Source organism: Doryrhamphus excisus, chromosome 18 (assembly GCF_030265055.1).
Source record: "Doryrhamphus excisus isolate RoL2022-K1 chromosome 18, RoL_Dexc_1.0, whole genome shotgun sequence".
In the NCBI taxonomy this organism is placed as follows: Eukaryota; Metazoa; Chordata; class Actinopteri; order Syngnathiformes; family Syngnathidae; genus Doryrhamphus; species Doryrhamphus excisus.
The window spans coordinates 15178546-15204016 of NC_080483.1; the positions used below are offsets into that span (position 1 = coordinate 15178546).

Consider the following 25471-nt stretch of genomic DNA (forward strand, 5'->3'; position numbering starts at 1 on the left):
AAACCTTAATAATAACCTCACAGTATCTGTATATTAAATCAGTACCCCGGAGTAACACATCAAAGGATATTTTTAAGTAAAAACGAAAAACAAATACAACACATAAGCATCACAAATTAGTGTTTTTAATTTTTTCAAGTTAACCCCCACAGTATTCAAGTTGGTATACCCTGAAATGTCAATAGACTGTACGGAAGACACATTTGTTCACATTACAGCTTCCACACTTCATGATACAGTCAATATTACAGTATCTAGCATTTTTACATACCTGTAATCATTTTTAGCCCAATTAAAAAAAAAATGCTCAGAATGAGAAGATTTCAATAATATATAAGCCAAATTTAAAAGGTTGCATGATGCTGTAAAAATGTACACAACCGTGACAAAAAGAGTGCAAATAAGTTAAAGCCATTTTAAGATATTGTTTAAAAAAATGCCAAGGCCACAGAATGGGTCGGCTTACAAATTTCAAACCATAAAAGAAAACATGCTTGATTTTAGGTATTACTGTGCTCATTTAATTGTTTGTGGCTTTGGAAAAGTAACTTTCATTTGAAAACATGTCATCAAGCGAAGTAGGCCCTTGTGAATTAAAAACAGTTCCATCTGACATGTAAACATAAATAGATTTCTATATTCTATGTGACTTCCTTTGTTCTATTTTCAGGCTTTCTTACTGTAATACTATAGCTAAACAAACAAAGCCATCTTTTATTATGCTGTTATTGTGAATGCACCACAGCATATATACACACGTGAGGTTGTTCCTTCATTTAGAATTAAAAAAAAAAAGCTAAAATATAGCCATGAGGATATTGACATGACACAAATAAGCATAAATCTTTATCAGTTTAGTGTCTGCTACACCCTGGAAAGGGTATCTTAATTGCATAAGGGATAAAATGCGCTAAAAAGTAGATAAAGAAACACTACGCTCCTGCACACACACACACACACATATACCACACAAAAATCTTTCAAGCATTTTGGCTTATAGCAGCTGAGAGTAATGTGTTTGCAGGTTACATGAAGAGCGACAAAAAGTAACAAATTTGTGTAATAACTTCATTCAACTAAAGCAAAAGTGCCGAGAGGTCTAATATTAGTCATGTGTAAGACTTACATACGCAGTTATTAATAAGGTTGACAAAGCATAGGCTGGATAATGTCGATGAATACAGAAATGCTACACCCGCTCACTCAGTCAGACACCCGTGCAAGCCCACGGTGCCCGACCGGCCCTTGGCGTAGACGTGGCACAGGCTCCCATTGGACCCGCAGTTGGCGGCCATGCCGCAGTTCTTCAAAGTCGGGTTGAAGCAGGACGCCGTGGCGTTGTTGGACTCCCGCAGGGGAAAAGGCTTCATGGTGGAAAGGATCAGGGCCAGGCAGTCTGCCACTTTCTTGTTGGGGGCGCAGGCCAGTGCTGGAGTGTGGCCTGTAGAGGGTAACACAGGGGTCTCAAACTCAATTTACCTTGGGGGGCCACCGGAGCTAGGTTCTGGGTGAAGCCGGGCCGCATCAGGTTTTTTAAAAAAAAAAAACCCAAAACGCATTTATAGTAAACCTCGGATATATCGGACTCGGATATATCGGAAATTCGCTCACAACGGACAGATAAAAAAGAACCGATTTTTCTGTAATGCATTTCCAATAAAAATTCATTGCATATATCGGGTTTTTTATAACGGATTTCGCCTATTTCGGACAAAATCTCCAGTCCCGTTCCAATGCATTTCCATTAAATTTCCCTCGCATATATCGGATGGCCGCATCGTGGCGCTCCGATTCGCCGAATCGTGACAGGCCGCTATACGACGTCATTTGCAGCGTTTGCAGCGTTGCCTGCGCGTCCAGGTACATTGGAAACATAGTCAAGGAAGTGCCTTTTTATAACGGATAAAATCCGATTTACGCATATACCGGATATAAATCCGATATATGCGTAAAACGGACATTTTCCGGTATACGCATGTAACGGATTTCGCTTATATCGGATAAAACCAGTGGGAACAATTGAATCCGATATATCCGAGGTATACTGTATTAAAAACTGGAAAAAAATCAATAAAAAAAACTTGCTTCTGCTATACCCTACACTTTTTCAGTACTTTGGTTCCGGTTTTCCACACCAAAATATCTGATAAAACATTCCACTGTTCTCAAATATCTTAATTTTTATTTTTCTATACACAAAACAAGATAAAAAATAAATAAACAAATTAAGAATAAAGACAATAAATCAATCAATCAGTAATAAATAAGAAATAACAATAAAACAGCAAATAATAAAAACGTAAGAAACCACATACAGTTGGTAGAGAAATTATTTTTTTTCAGATTCAAATGTACAGTATTAACAGTTATTTAACCTTTAACAATGAAACCTAATAATTTGACCCAATTAGCAAGTTAGCATCGTACTCAGTTCCATCTGGGAGCAGCGTCGTAACTTTAACATGTTTGATGAGATGCTTTATCTTGACGTGTATTTTTTCCATTTAATTCCAAATCATTTTCCTGCATTTATTTGTACCCGGCGTCATAAGCCTTTAGCTTCATTGCTAATCCAAAGCAAAACAAGGTAGGGTAACAGTATGGGCGGGGCAAAAATCATGTTAATTGTGTCCGGCGTGCACACGGCTTTAAGCTGTCATTTCAACATTAAACTTTGGAATCAAGGTGGGGGCCTCAAACTAGCGTCTCGCGGGCTGCATTTGGCCCGCGGGCCGCAAGTTTGAGACCCCTGGGGTAATAGACGTTAGAAAATAATTGGCACTGCTGGAATAGAAGCGGTGGTGTTTTCGGTTTAGCGCTCTAGCAGGTCTTGCAACATACATTCAATTACTCAAATTCGTTTTTTTTCGAGTTAAAATTTCAGTCACGCCTGCAAGGCCGCGTAAATAACGAACTCGTAGGTGACACTACCATCAAGGGCCCCCGTCGTACAAAGACATTTTGTCCCAGCGTTCCTGCTAGCAGTGCTCACCTTCGCCATCCACCGCCATGACCGCCGCACCTCTGCTGAGTAAAACCTGCACAACAGTCGCCAGACCTTTCCTCGCCGCGATGTGAAGGGGCCTCGGTAAAAGAGGATAAGAGACTTATAGACTGTACCGCTGACCTCAAATGCATCATCATCATCATCATCATCAGTGATGAACATTATGCAGAAAAAGCAGCCAACTCACATTTGAAGCGCATTATTTGTCGCATTTATGAGTGAGGGATCATTGATTTCTCCGAGAAGCAGTAAGGCGCACATCTCCTGACCCTGCGGAACCAATCAGATTGAGGCGTCAGATACCGTACGTGTGATGAAACATTATTACACGTGTAAATTGTTGATCCAAACATGCGTATGTTATTGTGAGTGCCAAATATGTAACACATGCATGTGTGTATTTTTGCGTGTGACCTTAATGCAGGCTAAGTGAAGGGCTGTGTTATTATTGACATCCACGAGGGTCAGGTCTGGCTTGGCCTTGTGCAGCAAAAATTCTGAAATGCATAAACAAAAAGACACTTTCCAACGTGACTTGGTGTCTCGTGGCATGAATATTATTCACAATAATTATGGTGAGGACTTAAGCATGCAAAAAAAAAAGGGCGGTATAATTATCATCGCAATGTTTGAACCTGTCAGACTTTGAAGCAAAACGGCGAAGACGATGTTGACATAAGGGTCTTTCATTCAGTCATTGGCCAGCCAATCACAGGGCACATATAGACAAACAACCATTCACACTCACATTCATACCTATGGACAATTTGGAGTCGCTAATTAACCTAGCATGTTTTTGGAATGTGGGAGGAAACCGGAGTACCCGGAGAAAACCCACGCATGCACGGGGAGAACATACAAACTCCACACAGAGATGGCCGAGGGTGGAATTGAACCCTGGTCTCCTAGCTGTGAGGTCTGCGCGCTAACCACTCGACCACCGTGGGTTTCATTCATTCATTCATTTTCTACCGCTTTTCCTCACGAGGGTCGCGGGGGGGGGGGGGGGGGTGCTGGAGCCTATCCCAGCTGTCTTCGGGCGTAAGGCGGGGTACACCCTGGACTGGTGGCCAGCCAATCACAAGGCACATATAGGCAAACAACCATTCACACTCACATTCATACCTATGGACAATTTGGAGTCGCTAATTAACCTAGCATGTTTTTGGAATGTGGGAGGAAACCAGAATACCCGGAGAAAACCCACGCATGCACGGGGAGAACATGCAAACTCCACACAGAGATGGCCGATCGTGGAATTGAACCCTGGTGTCCTAGCTGTGAGGTCTGCGCGCTAACCACTCGACCACCGTGGGTTTAATAATGACAATTCACCTACCGACAGCGACGGTATGTCCACAGTCGGCGGCAATCATCAGAGCAGAGCAACCACTCCGGTCCACGCCGTTGACCTCTGCTCCGTTGGTCAGGGCCAGTTGAAGGCCTGGAACATTTCCCGAGTAGGCAGCCGCATGCAGCGGCGTCCTGCAGTCGGTCATACAACAAAAACAACACACTTAATATCCAAATAGGGGAAAACAATTACGGTATTGTGAGTACCAAGTATATACTAGTACATGCATTAAGTCATAAACATGTTTATTACCAACGTAGGACTACGTTAAAAAGCCATAGCATTTCAGTATGTGGAATCAAACTATGGAATGGATTGAGTAAGGAAATCAAACAATGCACAACGATGAGCCAATACAAGCAGTTGATGTTTGCTAAATACAAGGATGAAGAGTCTTGAACCAGTCATGATGTGCTATATATATCACTATATTGACACTTACTATGGTACACATTATGGCATTGGATGCTCATATCACCTTGTACTTTGGTACGTGACAAAAATTAAATTACAATTTTTTAAAAATTAAATTACAATTTTTTAAAAATTAAATTACAATTTTTTTTTTAAATAAATTACAATTTTTTAAAAATTAAATTACAATTTTTTTAAAAATTAAATTACAATTTTTTTAAAAATTAAATTAAATTAATTAAAAAAAATTAAACAGTTTTAAAAATTAAATTACATTAGGAAAGCAGGAAGTGAACAAATGTAACAGTTACTGATTGTAAAAGTACCAGACGGAGGGGTAGGATTTAATAAGCTTTGCTTCTTCCTACTCCTTTTGGACATGTGGAACTGTGAACTGATTATGTGATGCATTCAATTGTAATCTGATGCATGTTCAAATGAAATTAAACCATTACCATAAATACCATTAAACACAGTATTGCCCGTGAAGCGAAAGAAAAAAAAAGTAGTAGAACTCGCCTTCCTTTGACGTCACTAATTCCAACTATGTGAGGGCCAATCGTCTTTACTAGAAGTCCAGCAGCGACATCGTGTCCTTTAATCCTGCACACGTAACAAATATTGTTAAGAAGTACGGCACATTCCTTGTATCAATCATGGATTGGGAAAAAAAAAACAAAAAACTGCTACTTACAGTGCACAGTGCAGCGGGTTGAAGGAATTTCCTTCCTGGTTGCTAAAAAGTTTGTTTTCAAGTAAAATGCGTAAACATTCTTCATGCCCTGGATAAGACACAAATGGACAAATGACTACTTTTATATTATTTTCTGTGGAATTTTTTCTTCTTCTGCATGACAATATCGTGTAGCTAAGAGATAGAAATATGTATTTTCAACCTTTCTGTAAGGATATTCAGTCATGTTCTATTTGACGGTGAACCACAGTTTTTAGTTATACATTATCACATGCAAATTCCCGTTGTCTCACCATGGTAGGCAGCCCAGTGGGTGGGCGTGTAGCCTCTGTAATCCAACATGAAGTCCAAAGGGTCTGCCTTGTGTGCGGCCTGCAGCAGAGTGTGCAGTAGCTGTGTGTGGCCACGGGATGCGGCGAGGTGCAACGCCGTCCTTCCCCGAGAGTCTCGACACAGAGCAGAGGCGCCGTGCTCCAACAAAGCTGAGGTACAGTCGTCACTGCCCAGCATAGCCTGCACGGGGGTGGGGGGGGTTGGGGGCATGGATGATTTAAATAGCGGCAATGACATAAGGAGTCAAACTCAATCGATACTTCACACGTACAGCTCGATGTAATGCAGTGAAGCCCTTTTTGTCGCCAGTGTCTGGTTTTGCTCCTTTTTCCAACAGGATGTGCACACAATCGGTGTGACAGCCCAAAGCCGCCAACATGAGAGCTGTCCTGCAAAAAAAAAAAACAACAATGCACATGTGTAGAACCGATTGTGTTTCCGGTACACATCATGTAGTAACAGTTTCCGAGGGAATACATTACTGTTATTAGGGATGACAAATAATTACTGGCCCGATATCAGCATGAAAATGCAGTCATTTTTCCTGATCATGAAAACAAATAGGGCTGCACGGTGGTCAAGTGGTTAGCACGCAGACCTCACAGCTAGGAGACCCGAGTTCAATCCCACCCTCCGCCATCTCTATGTAGAGTTTGCATGTTCTCCCCGTGCATGCATGGCTTTTTTTCCGGGTACTATGGACACCACAAGATATGAAGTTTTGATTTAGTTTAGTTTTATTTAGTTATGTATATGTATAAGAGTTATGCTTTTTAAAATGATTAAAACACTGTACAGTTAATAAATATTAGGCGTCTGTGTGGAGTTTGCATGTTCTCCCCGTGCATGCGTGGGTTTTCTCCGGGTACTCCGGTTTCCTCCCACATTCCAAAAACATGCTAGGTTAATTAGCGACTCCAAATTGTCCATAGGTATGAATGTGAGTGTGAATGGTTGTTTGTCTATATGTGCCCTGTGATTGGCTGGCCACCAGTCTAGGGTGTAGAAGACAGCTGGGATAGGCTCCAGCACCCCCGCAACCCTCGTGAGGATAAGTGGTAGAAAATGAATGAATGAATAATAATAGGTTTCATTTAAAAACTGCATTTTTATTCAGCTGCACGGTAGAAAAGTGGTTGGTGTGCAGGCCACACAGCTAGGATACAGCTAGGAAGTTCGATTCCACATCTCTGTGTGGAGTTTGCATGTTCTCCCCGTGCATTTGTGGGGTTTTTTTCCCAGGTACTCCGGTTTCCTCCCACATTCCAAAAACATGCTAGGTTAATTAGCGACTCCAAATTGTCCATAGGTATGAATGTGAGTGTGAATGGTTGTTTGTCTATATGTGCCCTGTGATTGGCTGGCCACCAGTCCAGGGTGTAGAAGACAGCTGGGATAGGCTCCAGCACCCCTCGCGACACTCGTGAGGAAAAGCAGTAGAAAATGAATGAATGAAAAAAAAAACATATTACCTGAATATAAAGTCTTGTACAGTATGAATTATAAATAAGAAAATGAAAAAGTAGCTGCTTACTGTCCAAGTGTGTCTGGGCTGTCGATGATGTCAGCGCTTTGTTCTCTATTGACCAGCAAAAGCAGACAATCCATGTGGCCCTCGGAAGCTGCACGTGAATACAAACAGGTCAAGACTAAATCAATATGGCGGTACCAGTTCGCCCTAAACACGACCCTCTTCGTGTTTAGCGCTCACCTGCAGCATGCACGGCTGTTCTCTTTTCTTTGTAATCCTTCAGGACGCAGGAAGCCTGATGGTCCAGCAGCACCTCCACGCACGACGTGAAGCCTCTCTGAGCGGCAAGGTGGAGTGCTGTTCGACCTTCAATATCTCGTACGTCCAAACTCACTAACGTCTCACACAGCAGGCGTAGAGCCTCGCAGTGACCGTAATATGCCTGTCAAACGTTTCACATCCTTTGTAAGAATCATCATCATCATCATCATCATCATCCCAGGAGGGTAATAACCAGGGATGTCCGATAATATTACCATAATTATGGTAATATGATTCTGGGTGGCAGGAACTCAAAACACCGCTAACAATGAGCAAGGTAGACGTCACATTGAGCGCTTAGCGGTGTGTCAACATTGCGGCCATATTGGATGTGGCAAGTGTTGAAGACTGGTTTATTATGGGCCAAATACTGAGAAGTATTAATTAATTACTTCATACGTATATTAAGCGGCAGGCAGATGCAGTGCTTTGCTTATGCGAGATGTTTACTGCCACGTGGAGAAGCTAATCGCTAATGCCGTTTCCATTAGTTTGACATGTTTATAAGTGTTAATTCCATGACAGGAGATATGCCGGAATCGGAAATTGAGAGCTGAACAATACCATTATATTGGATATCGGAAAAAAAAAAAAAAAAAAAAAAAACAATATCGGACATCCCTATTAATAACACATGATGTCTTTGAACTACTCACAGCTAAGTGCAAAGGACTAACTGGAACATTACTTTCAGCCTCTTCTAAACAGTTGAAAGAAATCTCCAGGAGCTAAAAAAAAAAAAAAAAAAAAGTAACAAAATGTGATTATTAATAGGCAGAATAGAAATTATATCCTGAAATGAAAAAGTCCTACTGACCAGTTCCAGATGCTGCCTGTTGCCGTAAGCTGCCGCATAGTGGACGGCACTATAACCTTTAGTATTCTTTACAGTTGGGTTTCCACCGCTGTCCAGCAGGTAGTCCAAACATCTGCATACAAAGGAACATCAGGAGCCTCACCTGCTTTTAAGAGATAACTTCACCCACCCACTGAAATGATTTACAGTAAACCTCGGATATATCGGACTCGGATATATCGGAAATTCGCTCACAACGGACAGATAAAAAAGAACCGATTTTTCTGTAATGCATTTCCAATAAAAATTCATTGCATATATCGGATTTTTTATAACGGATTTCGCCTATTTCGGACAAAATCTCCAGTCCCGTTCCAATGCATTTCCATTTAATTTTTTCTCGCATATATCGGATGGCCGCATCGTGGCGCTCCGATTCGCCGAATCGTGACAGGCCGCTATACGACGTCATTTGCAGCGTTTGCAGCGTTGCCTGCGCGTCCAGGTACATTGGAAACATACTCAAGGAAGTGCCTTTTTATAACGGATAAAATCCCATTTACGCATATACCGGATATAAATCCGATATATGCGTAAAACGGACATTTTCCGGTATACGCATATAACGGATTTCGCTTATATCGGACAAAACCAGTGGGAACAACTGAATCCGATATATCCGAGGTTTACTGTACTTAACAGTTGTATAGAAGTGCTGTTTATCATACATCTACTGTAGCTACATAAGGTAAACAAACTAAGGCAGCGTCTACCAAAAAGTTCCCGTGATAAACGTGTGACGTACAGAGAAGCTTCTTGTTCCTTTTCCACATTGCAATCGGCGCTCGGCTCCCCTCTGCGTATAACAAAAAAAAAACGGACGCTTTTAAATGTGAACTCGCGTGACGGTCCTCGTCATCGTCTCACCCAACGAATGTGTGTGAAGCAGCGGCGTAGTGCAGAGGACTGCAGCCCATCAGGTCTAACTCGTTGACCTCGGAGCCGCTTCTCACCAGCGTGACTGTACACTGGCTGTTCCCGTTGGCTGCGGCGTAGTGCAAAGGAGACCTAGAAACCACAACAGGATACGGATCCAGAACCAATCCACAAGGACGCACCGTTCCATTTTATTTTTGCTTACCTTCCCAAATGATCCTTCATATCCAGTTCAGCGCCGCTGCTTATCAGTAGGTTGAGACAGTCAACGTTTCTGCCCAAAAGAACAAGACATATGTTCATTTGGAACCGCAAATATGATAATACAGTAAACCTCGGATATATCGGATTCAATTGTTCCCACTGGTTTTGTCCGATATAAGCGAAATCCGTTATATGCGTATTCCGGAAAGTGTCCGTTTTACGCATATATCGGATTTATATCCGGTATATGCGTAAATGGGATTTTATCCGTTATAAAAAGGCACTTCCTTGACTATGTTTCCAATGTACCTGGACGCGCAGGCAACGCTGCAAACGCTGCAAATGACGTCGTATAGCGGCCTGTCACGATTCGGCGAATCGGAGCGCCACGATGCGGCCATCCGATATATGCGAGGGAAATTTAATGGAAATGCATTGGAACGGGACTGGAGATTTTGTTCGAAATAGGCGAAATCCGTTATAAAAAATCCGATATATGCAATGAATTTTTATTGGAAATGCATTACAGAAAAATCGGTTCTTTTTTATCTGTCCATTGTGAGCGAATTTCCGATATATCCGAGTCCGATATATCCGAGGTTTACTGTACTATGACAAAGTATCAATGTATAGTAATGTATTGCATTAATTTTCTTGGTTTAAGTACCAAGAATAAAATCCGATTTACGCATATATCGGATTTATATCTGGTATATGCGTAAATCGGATTTTATCCGTTATAAAAAGGCACTTCCTTGACTATGTTTCCAATGTACCTGGACTGGGCAATGAAAAGAGACGTAAGGTAATGAGAATTGAACTTTATTGGACTCTGAGCATAACAAATTGTTAATTAAGCTAGGCCCTGTTACGCCCGTCAGGCCTACGTTATTTCCAATAGTGACGTTAAGATCTCATTCACTGCTGTGCTAGTATTATTGACGTCACTCACTTTTATATTTGTCCTAAATCTGGAGCCAGGAGAAAGACAATAGCCAGTGACATCAACAAGATTAGCATAACGATGCGGCCATCCGATATATGCCAGGGAAATTTCATGGAAATGCATTGGAACGGGACTGGAGATTTTGTCCGAAATAGGCGAAATCTGTTATAAAAAATCCGATATATGCAATGAATTTTTATTGGAAATGCATTACAGAATAATCGGTTCTTTTTTATCTGTCCGTTGTGAGCGAATTTCCGATATATCCGAGTCCGATATATCCGACGTTTACTGTACAATAAAGTATATGTGTGTGTTTACCCTCCAGAGGCAACGGCATGTAGACATGTCCTCCCAAAGTCATCCTGCGTGTTGATATCAAACCCAAAAGACAGCATCTGGCAACTTGTCGGAGACTGCATGATGTTGTAATACTGGCCTGTATGACACACATGCCAGATATTTTTAAAAAGCGCTGTCATGTAATGTATACAAAGTGGGGTGTGTGTGCGTGTGTGTGTGGGGACGCCAAAGGCTTTCATTTTAGTGCAGATCTATAAATCAGAGACTTATAGTCCATGAAGGGAGATCCTCACCATTCGAGAGCAATTTGCGACAGCAGTCTGGAAAGCCGTACAGTGCAGCCAAGTGTAGCGGAAGCATCCCATGAATCCCCTGTCTAAAAGTACAGAACATAGTACAAAACCTTTATACCATAAAAGTCTTACTAAGACAAATAATTGAATTACAAACATGCAAAAAAGGAAGAAAATATGGTGTTCTTTCACATCAAATTCATCAAACTATGCTTTTTAGGGACCTAGCTTAGGGCTCAGTCATGTGGGAACAGAAAAGGGGCTACAATCTATGTTATAGTCATAGAACTGAGATTTGGATTTTGTATTTACAGTACTCCAAAAAAAAAAAAAAAACATGCTAGGTTAATTAGCGACTCCAAATTGTCCATAGGTATGAATGTGAGTGTGAATGGTTGTTTGTCTATATGTGCCCTGTGATTGGCTGGCCACCAGTCCAGGGTGTAGAAGACAGCTGGGATAGGCTCCAGCACCCCAGCGACCCTCGTGAGGTAAAGCGGTAGAAAATGAACGAATGAAGGATTTACAGTACTTTATCACAAGAGTGTCCAGAATTCATTCATTCATTCATTCTTTCACTCTTTCATTTCATTCTTCATTTTCTACTGCTAATCCTCACGAGTGTCGGGTGGAGGGGTGCTGGATCTATCCCAGCTGTCTGGTGGCCAGCCAATCACAGGGCACATATAGACAAACAACCATTCACACTCACATTCATACCTATGGACAATTTGGAGTCGCTAATTAACCTAGCATGTTTTTGGAAGCTCTTTTGCTCCCCAATGTATTCACTTCTAAGTGAATTATCATTCTCCAGTGGAGGATGGCTTGCTGGGAATCTGTCTGCACGTCGCCTATTAAATGGTTGTTATATATAATAAATATATAGATATATATATATCTTTATACGTATATAAAGTTAATAGTTTGACAGTAATGCCCTTGACTGGGGTTGGTCCATAGTGTAGCGGATGCAGCTAACATTATTCATTCATTCATTTTCTACCGCTTTTTCCTCACGAGTGTCGCAAGGGGTGCTGGAGCCTATCCCAGCTGTCTTCTACACCCTGGACTGGTGGCCAGCCGATCACAGGGCACATATAGACAAACAACCATTCACACTCACATTCATACCTATGGACAATTTGGAGTTGCTAATTAACCTAGCATGTTTTTTTTGGAATGTGGGAGGAAAAACCGGAGTACCCGGAAAAAAAAACCCACGCATGCACGGGGAGAACATGCAAACTCTCCACACAGAGACGGCCGAGGGTGGAAATTGAACCCGCGTCACCAAGCCGTGAGGTCTGCGCGCTAACCACACGACCGCCGTGCAGCCCGGGTGTCCATAATGAATGGTGTATTGTGACTCGCCTGGCTTTGTCAGCACCGTTAGTAAGCAGAGTGCTGATCAGCAACTCCTGACCGTATCGGGCGGCCACATGAAGAGGAGTGTTCCCAAATATGTCAACACAGTCGATTTCACTTCCTGGGTGAAAAAAAGTGGCACATCATCATAATTTCAGTGACCAGTCTAAAGTTATGTAAAAGAGGTTAAAGTGCGTGTACGTAAACATTTGTTACCATTTTGTATAAGGATCTGGGAGCCTGTGAAGCGTCCGTGCATGGCGGCCATATGTAAAGGGATCTTCCCATCTTTATTCTGGAGAGGAAGTTATTCAAAGAGTCAGACGCCGCGACTTCAAGATCCGATTCCGATTTTGCGCTTACCTGCATGTTGACGTCGGCGCCATTGTTTATGAGCAGCTCGACACACAGCACCCCCGTGGAGGAGGCGGCAGCCAGATGCAGCGGGGTGCTGCTTCGGTGGTTGGGCTGGTTGATGTTAGCGCCGCAGTTGACCAGCTCGGTGGCAACTGTGTCTTGGCCCGTGTGGCAGGCCATGTGGAGCGCCGTGTTGCCATGCACGTTGGCTTCATCGGCCTGGGAGGGAGAAGATGGGGGGGAAAAAACACGGTCACATGACCTAACAGGAGCTCAATTCAGGCAATGTAGAGCCATATTCCAAAAACACCAAGCCTCAACAAAGGGTGTAAAGAGAAGAATGGAAAAGAAGAAAATACACCCGAAATACCGATTTGCATTAAAAGCAGTAAAACTCCAGCTTTACTATACTTTTTATTCAAGTTAAAGCAAGTGGAAGAGCATGAAAGTTTTACAGTGGTTACCTTCTTTTTACACTTTCATAACAAGCACGTTTTTTTGAACAACAGATGCCTAAGACACATCTGCTTAGTGTAGTCACTTCTTTTTACACCTGTAAAACAAGAATGTTATTTGACAATTGCATGCATTATTTAAACCTAGCACCACTTTCACTGTTAAAGAATATTTCTAATGGAGAAAAATACCATAGTTTCCAAATTACAACATTCATTCATTTTGTACCGCTTATCCTCACCAGGTTTGCGGGCGTGCTGGAGCCTATCCCAGCTGTCTTTGAGTGAGAGGCGGAGTACACCCTGGACTGGTCGCCGGCCAATCACAGGGCACATATAGACAAACAACCATTCACACTCACATTCATACCTATGGACAATTTGGAGTCGCTAATTAACCTAGCATGTTTTTGGCATGTGGGAGGAAACCCACGCATGCACGGGGAGAACATGCAAACTCAAGAGGGGAATTGAACCCGGGTATCCTAGCTGCGTGGCCTGCGAGCTAACCACTTGGTTACCGTGCAGCCCATTCATTCATTTTCCACCGCTTATCTTCACGAGGGTCACGGGGGATGCTGGAGCCTATCCCAGCTGTCTTCGGGCGAGAGGCGGGGTACACCCTGGACTGGTGGCCAGCCAATCACAGGGCACATATAGACAAACAACCATTCACACTCACATTCATACCTATGGACAATTTGGAGTCGCTAATTAACCTAGCATGTTTTTGGAATGTGGGAGGAAACCGGAGTACCCGGAGAAAACCCACGCATGCACGTTAATATTTATTAATATTTAGTTAATATTTATTAACTGTACAGTGTTTTAATCATTTTAATAAGGATAACTCTTATACATATACATAACTAAATAAAACTAAATTAAATCAAAACTTCACATCTTGTGGTGTCCATAGTACCCAGAAAAAAAGCCATACATATATGCACGGGGAGAACATGCAAACTCCACACAGAGATGCCCGAGGGTGGAATCGAACCCTGGTCTCCTAGCTGCGAGGTCTGCGAGCTAACCACTCGGTTACCGTGCAGCCCAAATTAGGAAAAAAAAAAACGACACTTTACCTCCACTCCCAGTCTCAACAGATATTTGACCACATCGAAATGTCCACTGATGGCTGCAGCATGGAGAGGAGTGTAGCCACGTTTGTCTTTGCATGTTACATCTGCACTGTGAGACACCAGCATCTTCACAACGTCCAAATGTCCTAGAAAAAAAAAAAAAAAACGAGGTTCACTACAAACATCTGCCATGCACACACATCACAACACAACACGCCCCATTTCACAGGCTAGCATTACTGTACGTGCTAGTCTTATTCGAATTCCTAGGCAATAGCTGCCTGCCGTTAGCTCTATTTGTGTCTTGAGTGAGAATGTGATATACAAACAGCCGTGATCCTACCAGATCTCTGTTAATACTCGTGTGTTAACACACACAAAAAGAGCCGTTGACTTGTGATCACGTTATTGCCAGGAGTACACAACCCCTACACCCCTCCGGGCGCAAATTGTACCACGCACGATTTATTTTTAGTTGCCGGGACTACAGTAACCTTTGTGTTTAAAGGGTCGCAGGGAAGTTTCCACAACTTTATGGCAGCTTCGAGTGTGCAGATGCTGCGGATTGCCGTTCCGCTAATTAATCACTAATTATTTCATACAAAAAAAAATTATAGCACAAGTTCTTACCAAGATATGCAGCCCAGTGTATCGGCTGCCTTTCTTTTTTGTCTTTGGTGCTCACGTTGGCGCCTTTGCTGAGAAGCAGGTTCACCATCTGCAGGAGGAAAAACACTTACTGAGCACCCTCGTTATACAGTAGCTGTAGCAAAAAGGGTACCATTAAAGAGAGAATACTGTCCAATAGCACAAACAATAATACAGCTGTTATAATAATACAACCACTAAGCATACATCAGAGATGACAGTGTACCTCGCCGTGTCCACTGTGTGCCGCGTGATGCAAGGGTGTTCTTCCCGACCGGTCGTAAACATCCAGGCCGCACGCAACACGTATCAGCGATTCAGCACAGCCGACAGCCCAGTTTGCCGCCGCCATGTGTAATGGTGTTTGCAAGAATTTGTCTTGTGCGTTGATCTCCGCGCTGTGCTTTAGGAGCAGCTCCACAGCCCTCTGAGTAAAATATATAATTTTTAAAAAATTAAAGTGAAACGATACAGTCAAGCGTCCCTAATAAAAGAGGAGTATACTTCATTTCTGGATGCAGCTGCTCGATGTAAAGGTGTCAGCAAGCCATGGTCCTTAGCATTAACATTGGCACCTGTTCAAAAGATTTAAAAAATTGCTTTTATGTTTGTTTTTTTTTAGTTAAATATGCCAACACTTACCCGCGGTGAGAAGAAGTTCCATAATATGAACATCACCCAAATACGCAGCAGCGTGAAGAGGCGTGCTTTGTTGGTGGTCCTTTGGGGGGACATGAACTTACTTAAAAAAAGCTGGAACTTCATATCATGAGAAACTATAATGTAATAATATTATTACCAACAAATTGACATCTTCTTGATGGCTCAACAAAAACGTCACTTCTTCAGCATTTCGGCTGAAAATAGCCTGGACCAATGGACACTGAAAGACAAATTTTACATGCAAGGCTATTGGCTTTCGTCATAATTATAAGTAGCTATTAATTAAGGTGTTATTAATCATTCCATACCAGAAAAATAAGCCGATTATAATACACTGACAACAAACAACAATACATGGATACAACGCCCTCTGTTTTAGTAAAATAGTATTTATTTATTTTTTAAAGTTTGCTAGGTATGACATGTTTGTTTTTGACTGGCAGAAAATAACGAAAGTGCGGATTGAATATAGAATTTTATGAATATCTAAATGTATGGGCGTTTTTTGTGCTTCCAAGTTCACCGCCGAAAAAACCGTCACCTAGCATAACAGACAGATGCATTATTAAATCTGCTGTGCCGCCATAGAATTATGATTTTAATACAATTTAGCTTTGTGCCGTCTGCAAACTTTGTCGTCAAGTCAGCCAGCCAGTTAGTATCTGTCGTACTCCGAATAGCTTCTCTCCTTTGAAGTTAGGGAACAGTCCGTTTTTATTTTTGTACAATATTATAAACTTACTTGGTCCGCGATGTTTCTACACTCCATTGCCAGAGTTCTCCCGAAGGCTCCTTCTGTCACACTGTTGTTGCGTACATGTTACTCGTTAGCCGTGGCTAGTTAGCGAGGAAATTTGTGGTGTTGGTCAAGTCTCGCGAGACGTCACAACAACGTGAACAGAAGCTCGACGGTAAAATGACATTTAAAGGGCCAGCATAATTATGACTAGTGCTTGACATTTATCATTTTTTACTGTATATCCTTTTTTCACACATATGACTCAGTATCGATTATTCTTTTTTATTAGTTATCGTTCAGTTTGCAATTATATAATGAAACCGTGTATAGGACTTTCCCATAACTTAGTAAATAAAGACATTATCTACATTTAAAGGACGTGTACTTTATATATCGTAAGTGTAATATAATTTCATATCAATAAGTGAACCTGTTGACCCCGATTTCATAGATCAACTTTTGTGCTCCTTCTGCCTGCCCCTCCCGTACCAACACGGGAATATAGTATGTGACAACCACCGTGGAATTGCTGTTCCTTGAATTTATACAGGAAGTGTTCGCGCATTGACCAATCAGAGCAGTGCCAGTGTTATGAGCATGCGCAGTGACGTAAACTTAAAGTTCCCATGGAATGCGTCTAAAAGACACGGCTTGTGCTTGAGTTTAGACATACAAACGTCTAATTCCATTTGGACATTACATTTATCCTCATGGTTTGTGTTGGATATCGGACTTCATTGTTGAAATATTACCGTGTCGTCAATACAGTGTAACAAGGTAAGGTTGTTGTACTTGGTAAGGGTCAAGTTGGTGTAATAGTCCAGGAAGCTAACACATAGCACATGTTAGCTTGTGTGTTTTACACTAGCTAGTCAATTTGCTAGTTCGTGTATTTTTTTTTATCGCCAGGTGTAAATACCGTTTAACAATACGGGAATGTTGTTTTCTTACTTTGCCGATGTTGTACGTCGCTGACGCCACAGCATCAGGACTACAGAGGTCAGACTTGTTTTAAAGTCAGACGTCCTCGTTAAAACTTTTAATAAAAACAGAAGCAGCACCGCTGAATTAGCTTCTTGGTGTATTGATTTAACCGCTGTACTGTCATCGTTACCATGTGAATACATTAACATGTGAATCCACCTTAAATGTCAGATATGGATTCAAACTTTTTACATTGTGTGCCGTTGAAGCCATTTCAAAGTACTGCTGGAACTAGTACTGGAAGTAGCATAATGCAGTAGTATAGGTGTTGGCCTGTATTGTGCCTGAGCGTCTTTTATGCACCTTGGTTGACCGGTTATTCCCCTTTCAATTTAGTAATTTAAATAACATCATGGAAGTCTCATAAACAACAATTGGTGAGATTGATGTTTTTGTTGCAGTAACTCTTTTGGGTTTAGTCATTGCCAAGGGGAAATTGTTTTTAGTTATAAAATGTTTATGGTAATAGTTGTATTTTTACTAGGCATTAAACAGATACCGATGCTGTATAATGCCTTATTTTATTTTTTTGGGTGGTGCATATTTTTTTTTACGTTAACTCAGAACTCCTTGTTAAGCAACCCTTAAATGTCATGGTTTCCTTGATTTTATTTGTTTTTTCTTCCTTTTTCCTGTTTGCACTTGGATTCCTTTGTTGGCATTCAAAAGAAAGGCGGTTGGCTGTATTGTTGTAACATTAGACGCCACTTGTTCGTTTGGGAGTTGCCGTAGATGTGAACTTGTGATTTGTAAAAGCTGTCCAGGGTAGATAAAGGTGCTTATCTCACCGTTTACTTGTTGCATACTTATTCTTTATTAAGTATTGCTGGGATAGGCTCCAGCATATCTGCGACCTTACTGAGGATAAGCGGCATAGAAAATGCATGATAACTTTAGTCATATTAAACATCCCCGATTCTGTGCCACCACGGGAAACTTGTGCATGTTGGACTTTAACGGAAAATGTCCGACATAACTTCTACTCCATGCTTAACACATTAGCACACGCTGCTGTTTTTATCATATTTAGCATCGCAATATTCTACTAAAAAGATAGGAAAAGATACCACTTTCTAACATGGCAATACATCCTTTTTTTTCCAGTTTTATGGTTGATGTTACATATTTTACAACCATGGTGTGTTCAGGAGACCATCTTGACTCTCATTGTCACAACTGCACATTTTCCACACAAATTTTTGTCTGATCCCTTTGCAAACGTGTGCAGAACACGCCGTGAGTGCTCGCTGCAAAAAAAGCACCTGTTAATCAATACAAGAATTTGAGACGTGTTAAGAATTGTCCTCTTTGACGACAATGAGACACCATGCTTGCAGATGGTCATGGTGAACATTCATGGTTGATTTGAGAGAGGTAGTGACTATTTTCCGGGAGGACTGGAGGGAGACGTGTCTCTATGATCCCACAGTCATGTGCTCAGAAGTGTTTCAAGGTCTTGCACTTTGCCTGCAATGACGTTACGCATTTCATCCTTGAATTGCTGAGTTCAAAGAATAAGTCGTGGCAAGCAAAAGTACACGGGAGGAGGGGCGCATTGCAGGGGAAGAAAAACGGTGGCATCATTTAGCAGTTCCCTTTTTTTTCCTAATCACATGCTTTATATTGAAAGGAGAAAAAGGGGAAGATATTGTTGCAGAGTCTGTTTTTTTCCAGGAAATTACTTTGCTCTGCCAATGGGAAATGCACACATGTTTCTTATGGACCAAATCCACAGTCCACGATAATAGATAAAGATTTTTCACGCAATAAATGAAAATAAACTCAGTACTTTTGCCGGCCTCACTATATTGCCATGTTCATGCGTGTCTGTTTTTTTCCCAGTTTGTCCCAAAGAACACTACAATACCAGTACCAATGTTTATTTCTCAGATTGTGTGTTTTCCTTTTGTTAGCAGGCTGAAAGCCAACCCCCAAATTCCCAGGGATCCTTCAGCCTGCTCTGATGAAGGAACAGCAGGATGGAGACCTCGTCCAAGGTAACCGATTACAACAACAGAAACACGAGCACCACATTACACACACACACACACACATTAAGCATTAAAGCAGTAGTGCTTAACTGTGTGGTGCCACAAAGGCTTGAAACAATATTTTACATATATAGTAATGTGTAACTACATCAGGTATGCGAAACAATAAGTACCAGTACTGTACATCCCATGCAAAAATAGGATACGTTTCTCAATACCTAAAAGTCAACTTTCTACATCTCGGCCACAAAAAGGAGACATTTGGAATTTAGCCTAATACAAGGGAAATTATCTTCTAAGTATCAATACATTACAGACACAATAATTTGGGATTCTCTCAGGGAAATTGGCATCTCCACTGATTCATGTATAGCACTGTTTAAAGTGAATAAATAATACTAATAAAAGTAGATAAATAAATGGAATAAAGTGTAAAAGAATAGAAGATAAAATATAAAAACTAAAAAATATAGACTACATCGACGCCATACATACTATTATAATACATACATATATATATATATATATATATATATATATATATATATATATGGTATTATTATGGGGCGGCACGGTGCACAGACCTCACAGCTAGGAGACCAGGGTTCAATTCCACCCTCGGGCATCTCTGTGTGGACTTTGCATGTTCTCCTCGTGCATGCGTGGGTTTTCTCCGGGTACTCCGGTTTCCTCCCACATTCCAAAAACATGCTAGGTTAATTAGCGACTCCAAATTGTCCATAGGTATGAATGTGAGTGTGAATGGTTGTTTGTCTATATGTGCCCTGTGATTGGCTGGCGACCAGTCTAGGGTGTACCCCGCCTTACGCCCAAAGACAGCTGGGATAGGCTCCAGCACCCCCCGCGACCCTCGTGAGGAAAAGCGGTAGAAAATGAATGAATGAATGAATGGTATTATTATAGTCCCTCTGCCTGTTCTGTTTGTTCCGTCCTCCTCCCGCCCAATGAGGAGTTGATGGCACAGGGGAAAAAAGGAGATCTTCAGTCTGTTGGTCCTGCACTTGAGGAGGAGCAGCCTCTCGCTCAACCAGGCTTCTCTGGCTTCTGGTGACTGTGTGCAGAGGGTGGCTGGCATTGTCCAGAATGACCCGCAGCTCGTTTAGAGTCCTCCTCTCTGCCACTGTCGCCAGAGGGTCCGGCTCCATCCCGACCACTGAGCTGGCCCCACTTGATCAGCTTCTCCAGCCTGGAGAGGTCTGCTTTTGCTTTGGCGACATCCGGCTCTGAGCTTTTTTGCACAATTTCCCCGTCTTGCATGACCAGTCCAGCTTGTTGTCCAGCCGCACGCAACCCAAAGTATTTGTAGTTCTGAACAACCTCCACCTCCTTCGCTCCCAGCAGAACCGGTCTAGAACTGGGTGTGTTCCTCCCAAAGTCGATGACCAGCTCCTTTTTTAGTTTTGGAGGTGTTCAGCTGCAGGTTGTTAGACAACAAAGTCCCTCACCAGGCTCCGGTGCTCCTCCTCATCGTCATCTCTAATAAATCCCATACTGGCTGTGTCCATATCGCACATCCAGTTGAAACCAGAAGTGTACAAAAACACCAGGAAACGCTGAACTACTTTATTTTATTATCTACTTTTATTTTTATTTTATCCATGTCCAGTCAGTGCTTTATTTGCACAGGGATTATTGACACATGCTACTTTGTTATTACTTCTCTCACTTTCTGTTTGATTTTTTTAGAAACCTGATGTCAGAATGTTGTGACATTTAAACGGAGAGAAAAAAAAAACAGATAAAGGAAGAGTCATATAATGGCGGCATCATCAGTCGGTCAGGGAACAGTGGACTTTGGCAATAGCAATGAGGCAGATATGAAGGAACGAAAGCAGGAATGGGCTGAACTCAGTAAGTACGATTATAAAATAAGACCAGAAGAACATGACTTTTTTTTTCCCAGTATTATTTTACAATATTGAGAGAAAAATGTTTGCTTTAACTTACCCCTTCTCGGGAAGGTAGTTAATCATACCTTTCCTGTTTTATTCTCTAATAAAAACAATCTGGTGAAGCATATGTGATTGTTGTTACCCAGTTGGCATTCAAACAGAAAGAAATCACTTTCAAATGCAATGACATTAAATATGAATTTATTGCAATGGGGTTCAATACTACTGTATTTTCCGGACGATAAGTTTTTTTTTTTTTCGTGGTTTGTCTGGTCCTGTGAGAGCGTACTCTAGGTTTGTGTGCCAGTATCTACTACACCCTGTACACTCCTGTACAACAGCACATATACAATGTAAACATCAACTTATATAGACAACTCAGAAAGATGGAACACAAATGCCCACAAAAAGAAAATCATATTCTGAAGATTACAAGTAAACTAGTTATCTGGTTTAGGCTATAGTTATCTGAATAACTGTTATGTTACATTATTATACCGCCTATCCATGTCACGTTAACAGAAGCATTTAGCCCAGGGGTGGGCAAACTACGGCCCGGGGGCCACATCCGGCCCGCCAAGTGTTTCAATATGGCCCGCCTGTTCTTTCCAAAGTATTTTATTTAAACTCAACATACAACCTGGCATCGTGGCTTGGGCCAACTTTTTGATGGTTGAAGTAGCTGCTTTATCAATTTCGTTATTTGATGTGGTCTGTTGTTTACAAAATACACAATAATAGTAATAATAATAATAATAATAATAATAATAATGTTGTCAATAATGATAATAATACTACTATTATATTATATTGTTGTTAATAATATTAATATAATAATGGTAGTAATATTACAAAATACTCCTGGAAAAAGGAGCACAAGCACAATAATAGTAATACAAATAATAATAATAATAATAATGTTGTCAATAATGATAATAATACTACTATTATATTAATATTGTTGTTAATAATATTAATATATCAATTGTAGTAATATTATTATTAACAAAATAATAATAATATAATAACATTACTATAACTAATAATAATACATTTATAACACACTTTACATCAAATAAATGATTTCAAAGTGCACATATAGCAGATTGCATGACACTTTTACATGTAAAATATGTGCAAAAATATAGGTGTAAAAATGGACTGTTACGTGTAAAATACTACATAATCCCCCCCGTCAATTTTGTTAAATTAATGTGGCCCGCAAGTCAAAAAGTTTGCCCACCCCTGATTTAGCCTGTTGTTCTCCACTTTATTGTTATTACTAAAAGTTGCTTTTCAATATAAAATGTCTGTTCTGGTTCTCTGATTTTATAAAATAAATTTCTCCCCAAAAATGCAACTTATGTATGGATTTTTTTTCTTATTCATTGTGCATTTTGGGCTGGTGCTACTTGTACTCCGAAGTGACATATAGACTAGAAAATCCAGTACTTTCTTTATCACTAACTTAACTTTTTTTCCTGCTTTTTTTTTTTTTAAGAGGACTCCCCTCAGGACAGTGGGGACATTCAGACAAACCAGTACAGCTCCATCTCGCCTCCCTCTTCACCAGTGGGCCTCGAGGAGCCCTTCTCCACTTACTTTGAAGAGAAGGTGCACATTCCTGAAAATGCCAATCAGGTACTGACTGGTCTCCTCTTTTAAAACAGATCTTATAAGGCTTGTTATATTTTGTGATTATGTGTATTTTGCAGCCAAATTTAAAAGTCAGTGTTCTTGTTTTTTTTTTCTTTTTCCAGGTGTTCAGTTTTCGTAAACTTTGGGCTTTCACTGGGCCTGGGTTCTTGATGAGCATCGCTTACTTGGATCCAGGGAACATTGAATCTGACCTGCAGTCTGGGGCTAAAGCTGGATTTAAGGTGAGTACATTTCATAGTGATCTATATCTATATCACTATTTAAACTGTTTAAAATCTGTTTTTAATGTCTAAGTTTTTATACCTGACTGCTGTGCCCCGCCCTGCTTTTTTCTCATGTTTTAACTGTGTATTAACAAATTAATGTTGTATTTTAATGTATCTTTTACTCTGTTTACTTGCTTTTATTCAACTCCATTCTTCTGTAAAGTGTCTTTGAGTATTTTGAAAAGCGCTATACAAATAAAATGTATTATTACAGTAAACCTCGGATATATCGGATTCAGTTGTTCCCACTGGTTTTGTCCGATATAAGCGAAATCTGTTATATGCGTATACCGGAAAATGTCCGTTTTACGCATACATCGGATTTATATCCGGTATATGCGTAAATGGGATTTTATCCGTTATAAAAAGGCACTTCCTTGACTATGTTTCCAATGTACCTGGACGCGCAGGCAACGCTGCAAACGCTGCAAATGACGTCGTATAGCGGCCTGTCACGATTCGGCGAATCGGAGCGCCACGATGCGGCCATCCGATATATGCGAGGGAAATTTCATGGAAATGCATTGGAACGGGACTGGAGATTTTGTCCGAAATAGGCGAAATCCGTTATAAAAAATCCGATATATGCAATGAATTTTTATTGGAAATGCATTACAGAAAAATTGGTTCTTTTTTATCTGTCCGTTGTGAGCGAATTTCCGATATATCCGAGGTTTACTGTATATATATCTGGCTTCCATAGTTTTCATATGCGACTCTTCCATCCCCAGCTCCTATGGGTGCTTTTGGGAGCCACAGTCATCGGGCTGCTTTTGCAGAGGTTGGCCGCACGTCTGGGTGTCGTCACGGGGATGCACCTGGCTGAAGTCTGCAACCGGCAGTATCCCACCGTGAGCATCCACACTCGTATCCATGTAGAATATGTCTGAAGAATATATCATTGATTCTGCGTACACTGGTGGAATCAACAACTACGAGATTTAAAAATCAATAGATGTAGAAATGGTAGTCGTCACAAAGCTAAATATTTTGATATGGTGTAAAAAGTTTGGGTCTATACCAAAGTAACTAGAATACTATTCATGTACAGGTCCCCAGAATCATCCTGTGGCTGATGGTGGAGTTGGCCATTATCGGTTCAGATATGCAGGAGGTGATTGGCTGTGCAATAGCGCTCAATCTCCTCTCTGTGGGAAGGTACCGCATCTTTACTTTTGGTCCATCAATATAATATTATTAAATATTTCTCTCCTGGTCGTAAATAATGGACAATGTTTTCTTATCCTCATCCTTACAGGATTCCCTTATGGGCAGGAGTCCTTATTACCATCACAGATACGTTTGTTTTCCTCTTTTTGGACAAATATGGTATGTGATGATGATTCTAACGCCAAACATTGAGTTTAGTGTGTCCCCGGTGATGACATGCTATCGTCTATTTTTAGGTCTGAGGAAACTCGAAGCTTTCTTTGGCTTTCTCATCACCGTAATGGCGATAAGTTTCGGTTACGAGGTAACGTTGCGCCTTTTATTTATAATATTATTCAGCAAAAGACCATCAACATCATTTTTGATTTTATGTTTTTATCCGTAGTACGTGCTCGTGAAACCGGACCAGGGTGAGGTGCTGAAGGGTATGTTTGTTCCCTACTGTGCCGGATGCGGGCCTGTGCAGCTGGAGCAGGCTGTTGGTATCGTAGGCGCCGTCATCATGCCGCACAACATCTACCTGCACTCGGCTCTAGTCAAAGTAAGAAAAATGTTCATTAGTGTAATTTAAAAAAAATTATATTTTTAGTGAGGGCTGCACGGGGGTCGAGTGGTTAGCGAGCAGACCTCACAGCTAGAAATTCCACGCATGTTCTCCCCGTGCATGTGTGGGTTTTCTCCAGGTACTCCGGTTTCCTCCCACATTCCAAAAACATGCTAGGTTAATTAGCGACTCCAAATTGTCCATAGGTATGAATGTGAGTGTGAATGGTTGTTTGTCTATATGTGCCCTGTGATTGGCTGGCCACCAGTCCAGGGTGTACCCCGCCTCTCACCCGAAGACAGCTGGGATAGGCTCCAGCACCCCCCGCGACCCTCGTGAGGATAAGCGGTAGAAAATGAATGAATGGATATTTTTAGTGACACTCTCCGATGTTAGCTTAATTGGCGACTGTAAATTGTCCATAGGTATGAATGTGAGTGTGAATGGTTGTTTGTCTATATGTGTCCTGTGATTGGCTGGTGGCCAGCCAATCACAGGGCTCCAGCACCCCCGCGACCCTGAATGAATGAATGAATGAAATTGTCCATAGTTATGAATGT

The 25471-nt window shown here is 41.2% G+C and overlaps 2 protein-coding genes across 14 annotated transcripts in view; one reads left to right on the top strand and one right to left on the bottom strand.

Moving 5' to 3' along the window:
- The window catches only part of slc11a2 (solute carrier family 11 member 2), a 34194-nt gene that overhangs the window by 1347 nt on the left and 7376 nt on the right, over positions 1–25471 (top strand). For 2 of the 12 annotated variants that reach the window (XM_058055860.1, XM_058055859.1), the window contains exons 3-12: positions 5771–5956; positions 19282–19365; positions 21067–21231; positions 22774–22913; positions 23033–23152; positions 23929–24048; positions 24249–24355; positions 24456–24526; positions 24604–24671; positions 24753–24908. In XM_058055860.1, coding sequence (XP_057911843.1) covers positions 21138–21231; positions 22774–22913; positions 23033–23152; positions 23929–24048; positions 24249–24355; positions 24456–24526; positions 24604–24671; positions 24753–24908 — 876 coding nt within the window. In that variant the 5' untranslated portion in view covers positions 5771–5956; positions 19282–19365; positions 21067–21137. Of the gene's footprint in view, positions 1–5770; positions 5957–16976; positions 17162–19281; positions 19366–21066; positions 21232–22773; positions 22914–23032; positions 23153–23928; positions 24049–24248; positions 24356–24455; positions 24527–24603; positions 24672–24752; positions 24909–25471 lie in introns of those variants that run through there. The other 10 variants (XM_058055863.1, XM_058055862.1, XM_058055858.1 and 7 more) reach the window with 9 other exon arrangements.
- LOC131106623 (serine/threonine-protein phosphatase 6 regulatory ankyrin repeat subunit C-like) lies at positions 104–16551 on the bottom strand. Of its 2 annotated transcripts, XM_058055850.1 has the most exons (28): positions 16388–16551; positions 15782–15865; positions 15625–15703; positions 15487–15557; positions 15209–15409; positions 14965–15052; positions 14338–14480; positions 12804–13016; positions 12657–12735; positions 12447–12561; positions 11073–11155; positions 10798–10915; positions 9532–9600; positions 9318–9458; positions 9196–9246; positions 8412–8523; positions 8251–8322; positions 7514–7715; positions 7337–7424; positions 6074–6191; positions 5763–5982; positions 5470–5557; positions 5295–5378; positions 4347–4492; positions 3422–3504; positions 3195–3277; positions 2993–3084; positions 104–1441 (listed from the first exon to the last, which is right to left on the bottom strand). In XM_058055850.1, the coding sequence occupies exons 1-28, from the start codon at positions 16412–16414 to the stop codon at positions 1200–1202; spliced, it is 3192 nt and encodes a 1063-aa protein (XP_057911833.1). In that variant the 5' UTR covers positions 16415–16551; the 3' UTR covers positions 104–1199. The 2 variants fall into 2 exon arrangements, 1 of the variants encoding a protein (XP_057911833.1); XR_009120104.1 differs by lacking the exon at positions 3422–3504 and having other exon boundaries at positions 1384–1441.